A 6,447-nucleotide genomic window follows, 5' to 3' on the forward strand; every position below is an offset into this window, starting at 1 on the left:
GGGCTGAAATGTTGTGTTTGCTTTCTGTTCCAGTTTTTGGTGCTGCATAAACATCTGGTGAGCTGAGTCAAGCCAGTTCTCCTAGGACAGGGTCTCCCCTTGCTGCAGGACTCCAGCATCCCTTGCCCATCAGCCACATTTGTAGGATGCCTCAGCTTGGGCACCCAGAGTTTATTAATCACTGTGAAAATCTTTACGTTGATGGCCTTGTGTGGCTTTCCCTCTCTCTCACTCGGTGCACACCCGCTATATTCATCACCATGACAATTGTGTGCCCTTTTGCTGTGCCATTATACGTTTCTGTGAATTTCTGTGGTGAGGGGCAGGCGCGTATTGAACACCACTAACAGCAGCATGGGATGTTCCAGGAACGGGACGGGATGATCTCTGCTCAAATATTTGCCGCTTTTATGAACTTGCTGTAATTCTTCAAGACTTTTACCAGCTCTTTAATCCTTCCTTGGAGTCACTTATTAAGGGGTCTTTGTGAATGGACCAAGGTCGTGGAGGGATGATTTTCGCAGTACTGGTACAAAAAAAGACAGCAGGCAGGGGATGCATTTCAAAGCATCTGGAAAGACCACAGCTTTACTGATAAGTTCAGCAGTACATGGGAGAACTTGTGTGTGTCTCAGTCTTGAGCTGGCTCCCCAGCCTCTCATTGCTGCTGCCCTCATCTGCACTTGGCTTTGGGTTCGGTTATACAGGCTGGCACCTCACAGGAGCTGCTCCAGCAGCAATGTACCTGTTGCCAGTACCTTTGGTAAGGTCCCTCTTTGGAAGCGGTGATGGGCTGAGTTCGCAGTCACAGCGAGTTACCTCTCGGCACGGAGGGGAGGGAAAGGAGGTTGGGATTAAGATCAAATGGAGAATCTCAAGTTGCTGTTGTGTTCTCTGTGCCTGCCTCGTAGATGACCTAAATACTTCAGTTCCCAGGGCTGGCCATCAGTTGACTTCTACTTAACCTTTGCCAGCTCAATAATTAATGTCACCTCCATTCCCCCTCCTTCCCAAAATAAATACATTAAAAGCAAGAAAAACACGAACCTGGTCTCATGAGACAGGATTTGTGTCTCACAGGGCAGTCTTTCATATCTGTAAAAGAAATGAAGTCCTACACTGAATCTCCGTCACATTAATGAATTTAGCACTTGCCATGAGACAGGGGTATGGCTCTTTACTCCTTGAGATGTGCTATATACACAGTTAATTCATTTTCTTCTGATTAACTCCTTTGGGGTTTCTGTCTATTCCTGGGACATATGTTTGGACAGGCCTATGTGTAACCTCTCTGAAAAAGGTCAGGGACAACTGAAATAGCTCATCCAATTTAAGATTTCAAAATAAGCCTCTCCCAATTTGCTGAGGAATGTCAGATTGCATGAGGTGTTTTTCTGTTATTTATAGAGAAAAATAGCCAGTAATAGTTACTAGACATTAATAGAATTAAGTCTCCATGTAAACACATTTAATCCTGATCTGGCTTAGGTTAAACCACTGTGGAAGTGGATTAAATCCAACCACATGAAAACATTCCTAATATGGAAAAATTTGGTAATGCAGAACAACTATTACTGCTAGAATTCACATCTCATTTTTTCCCCCAGTTCTTTGTCTGTATAAGAAGATCTTTCTTTTCTTTTACTTGTACATATTCTAACGATATTGAGTAGTCCTGACTAAGAGTAGGTCCCTGCTGTGCTAGGCGTAGCGCTCCCTTGGTTGAGGGTGGATGTCCTGAAGAGGGGACAGTCTCCATGGGGTGATGCAGGGGTGAAATGGTTTCCTTGCGGTGACAGAGTAGTTCAGTGGGTGAACAAGACCCCAGTCTCCAACGTGCCATAATGTCACAGTGTCAGCTGGGATATGAGGGTCTGCTTGGTTATGCATTTCAGAGTGAAAAAGAAAATAGCAAACACCTGTGAACACATCCAGGTTTCATGAGAAAGCCAAGGGGAGGGTGGGCACAGGGCTGTGCGTCAGCCCACCTTTGCTTCCTTGGAAACACAGCTCCACCAAGGTAGATCAGTCCTGAATTCTTGACTCACAGCTAAGCCCTGGATTTCCCAGTCCCCAGGCATTTTCAGCACTAATTGAGACTGCAGCAGGCCTGCTTCTTCAAAGGAGCTGCCCATAATCATTCAAGGTTTCTGTCCCAAGCAGAGAAAGAGGAAATGATTTATTGGAGAGCTCTGCCAGGCTCCTGCTTGCGTCCTACAAGAGACTGAAGGAAAATCTCCTCCTGGGGAGGTGACAGCAGGGAACGTGTCTTGGGAATGTGTCTTCTCCACTGCATGTATGTAAAGTGGGGAGAAAGCCCACATCTGCGAGTGGTTACTGGGTCCTTGGTCTCACTTGGCCAGAGCAGATTTGCACTGCAAATCTAATGGCGTTCATCACCTCGGCTGCCCATCCCTGCAGCAGGGACACATTCAGCTTCCCCCAAAGCGTTGGCTCCATGCTGGGGCACAGCAGCGCTTGGGCTCAGACCCCCGTGCCAGTGGGCTCAGCTCATCCGAGTGATGTCTGGCCAAGTGGTTCTGGGGCAAAGCCTCTGGCGGAGAAGAACAAAGTAATTTCCTGGCTTTCTGGAGGGTCCACTTCAGTAGTGTGAGGTACAGGCAGTGTCAAATTAATGAAGTCTTGACTTTTCTTCTGCAGAAGGCAGCAGCAGCAATCACGGGAGATAAACTCTGGCTGGAGAAGTTTTGAACTGAGAGGAGAAAAGGGAGAAATGAAAGAACAAGAGTAGACTGGGGCAAAAAAGAGAGATGAGGGTAGTTGCCAGTGAAGGGCAAGTGTTTGGAGAGGAATCAAAAGCTGGTGCAGTGGTCTTCGTTGTTGTTGCTCTGGTCTTTATAAGCGGCTGGCAGGACAGAAGTTACCAAAGTTACCTCCTGCTTCTCTGGACTGGGCATTCAGTGCTGCTCTGGAGACGGGAGCGCTGCAAGCCCCTGCCAGGCTGCAGGCAGCTGCCTGCCTCGCAGCATCCCCGACTGCTTCCAGCCACCACCGGCCAGGCACAAGCTGGCTGGGGGAGAGGAGGGTGCTCCAGCTGTGAAATAGGGCCATGGCCACAGAGCAGGGAAACATTGGGTGGAGGATGTTTTCCCCACCCCAGATGTTTTCGGACCCAGCCACTCTGGCCTGGCACAGCACAGGGCAGAGCAGCACAGCCAGACGGGGAGACCAGCAGAGGAACCGGCCATCTTCTCTGAAACACATCTTGGGGACACATCCTTACAGCTGGTTGCTTTCAGCATTGCATCATCTGCCAGAGGTGCCACGCTGCCCTCCAGGGAAAGAAAGGCACAAACAAAACAACACAACCCACCTTCCAAATCTTCATTTAGAGAGTGTGGCTTCAATTAAATGTAATTACTTGATTTTGAATCAAGGGCAACTTCTCTTGCATTTATTTGCTGTCCCCAGTGGCTTGTCCGAGAGGGAGAGTTGCTCCATGAGGGTAGGCACTAATGAAGGGGAGCTTCCAAACGAGTGTACGTGTTGCTGCATCTAGGTCAGAAGAGTCAGATGAACATATCTACCATGTTTCTCTGTTGGTTTTTTTTTTAAACTGGGATTCTAATAAACATGTTAACTTTCCAAATTATTATAAGCAGCTGTATCTGTCAGCAGCACACAAGGATATATTTACTGCGTTTGAAGGCTCTCTAATGAAGCTTTGAAGTCCAGCTCATCCCAGATTCATGCAGGGGAGGAGCTGTAGCCATCGTGGCACTCCTCTGCCGACTTCTGAAGATGTGAAACTTGAAAGCAACTATTCCTTTGCAAATATGGACAGGCGTGAGAAGCCTTTTTATAAAAAGTAAATAGATACTGAAATATAGATACTCAAACAGATACTTCAAAACTTACATCTAGCTGTCACAGAGTTTTGTTTGTGTATTGCAGGGGCTTTCTTTTACTTTTCTTACCAACACTATCCCTACACAGTCCATATTTGCATTTAATCACGTGCTGCTTTTCACTTTAGTATCATTATCCAGAGAACGAGAGTTTCCCTATCCTGCCTCAGTCCCACATTCAAGAAAACTGGATGAACCTAAAAAAAAAAAAAATTTATTTCATGTGAGTAACATGCATAAAATCAACAGAAAGGTTTTTATTCTGTGGATCCTTCCACAGCTTGAGGCTCAGATTCCTTTTTCTATAGAGGCCTGAGAGATGCTGCAGGATGAAATAATTGCAGCGTTAAATGGTATGGCATCACAAAACAGTGGATGTTGCTGGGTTTTATAATCACACACCCCTCTTAGGCTGCTTCTCCATGGTGCTCCCAGTACACCCAAACGTATTAGACGTATAAACTCTCCAGGAAACGCTTGTTTTGCTGTGCGAAGCCACAGAACATGGCACGTGGGGAACCTAATTGCACCCTCCAGCCATTGTTATAAAACTAGCAGTAAGCAGAGCTAAAAAGTATTGAGCACATTTGGATCTTCCGGTCTCTGGAAGGGTGTGTACGCTGAGTTAAACATACAGCTGTGTAGTCTCCACTGAATTACTGTTTCCTTTTGGTCTGTACTAAAGATAGTGGCAGAGCAGGTATGAGTGTGAGCAATGGGTAGGTAGGTATCATGGTATTCGGGTTCTTGCTCACTTCCTTTCTTCTCTTTATGCAGTTTCTTTCCTTCTCTTGGTGTCGGGATATTTTTCGTTCTTCAAGGCTCTATCTTCTGCATCAAAAGTAAAGGTGAAACCCACCTTTAATCTATACTTTTAAGAAAGTGTCTGTGTGTATATATATATGTATCTATGCAGTGGCATATACCTGAGGTTACTGTGTCTTGATCAGCTCCATTTGAATTCACTACGAGAAATCAAGATAGAAAGGAAGGAGAAACGGCTCTTCTCTCAGTACTGTTTCCCCATCTCCCAGTAACGTTTGCCATATGTGATGTCCTTTGAGTACTGACTCTGTTGTGGGTTTGTCCCCCATAGATCATCTTCCGGAAGATCAGCGATGTCAAGAAGGAAGAAGAGGAGCGCCTGCGCCAGAAGAACGAGGTGACGCTGAGCATCCCTGTGGACCACCCCGTGCGGAAACTCTTCCAGAAATTCAAACAGCAAAAGGAGATGCGTAATCAAGGCTCAACCCACATCGACCCAGACAGGAACCAGCTTCAGGTGGAAAGCCGAAGTGTGCAGAACGGGGCCTCCATCACAGGCACCAGCGTGGTCACCGTCTCTCAGATCACCCCCATCCAGACATCCCTGGCTTACATGAAAACCAGTGAGGCTGTGAAGCAGAACAACAGGGATGCGATGGAGCTCAAGCCAAATGGAAACGGAGACCAAAAATGTCTGAAAGTAAACAGTCCCATGCGGATGAAGAACGGGAATGGGAAAGGGTGGCTTCGACTGAAGAACACCATGGGGACCCACGAGGAGAAGAAGGAGGACTGGAACAACGTCACAAAGGCTGAGTCCATGGGGCTGCTGTCCGATGACCCCAAGTGCAATGACTCGGAGAACGGTGTAAATAAAAACCCACTGAGGAAAACAGACTCTTGTGACAGTGGAATAACAAAAAGTGACCTTCGCTTGGATAAAGCTGGTGAGACTCGCAGCCCCCTGGAGCACAGCCCCATTCAGGCTGATGCTAGGCATCCTTTCTACCCTATTCCTGAGCAGGCCTTACAAACCACGCTGCAGGAGGTCAAGCACGAACTCAAAGAAGATATCCAGCTGCTAAGCAGTAGGATGGCTGCCCTTGAGAAGCAGGTGGCAGAAATTTTAAAAATATTGTCCGAAAAGAACGTACCCCAGATCTCTTCCCCCAAGTCTCATTTATCACCCCAGCGGCCCCCCCAGATACCCTGTCAGGATATTTTTAGCGTTTCAAGGCCTGCATCACCTGAATCAGAAAAAGATGAAATCCACTTTTAGCATATACCTATGTGTATATATGTATACAGTATATATGCAGAGGTGTATATATACCTTTATACATATATATGTGTGTGTATACAGTAAATATATATACATATATATTTTCACTTGCATCCAATATGACTTGAACACACCAAGGATTTTGATATGTAAATATTGCATGTCCAGCTGGATTCTGGCCTGCCAAAGAAAACAATTATTAACATAGATATTGCTTGTATAATATGCAGTTGACTGCATGCACACTTTCCATTTATTTATAATCTCTATTATGTAATAAAAGAATGACTTTTGTTTAACAAAGGCAATGTACTATTTAAAGAATCAGGGTCTAACCTGCCAATATTGCCATGACAGTTTTGATCTCAGGCTGGGTGAATTGAGCTTTTATTTCCTCACTATCTTTTCTGCTGAGTTAAACAGTAGATTAACGTGACCATGTGGAGGACACGTTCAGACTCCAATTAGTATTGTTTCCTGGTATCATTCCATTACAATATACTGTATATTTGGTGATGAATTCCCCTACTC

At 45.8% G+C, this 6,447-nt stretch overlaps 1 protein-coding gene across 1 annotated transcript in view; it reads left to right on the forward strand.

Annotated features, from left to right (window-relative positions):
• Positions 1-6,128, forward strand: part of KCNH5 (potassium voltage-gated channel subfamily H member 5) — a 162,578-nt gene extending 156,450 nt beyond the window's left edge. Inside the window, exon 11 of the mRNA XM_072864508.1 lies at positions 4,966-6,128. Within this exon, the coding sequence (XP_072720609.1) occupies positions 4,966-5,913 (948 nt within the window). The 3' untranslated portion in view covers positions 5,914-6,128. The remainder of the gene's footprint in view (positions 1-4,965) is intronic.
• Positions 6,129-6,447: the final 319 nt, after the last annotated feature.

This window comes from Ciconia boyciana, chromosome 6, assembly GCF_034638445.1.
Source record: "Ciconia boyciana chromosome 6, ASM3463844v1, whole genome shotgun sequence".
In the NCBI taxonomy this organism is placed as follows: domain Eukaryota; kingdom Metazoa; phylum Chordata; class Aves; order Ciconiiformes; family Ciconiidae; genus Ciconia; species Ciconia boyciana.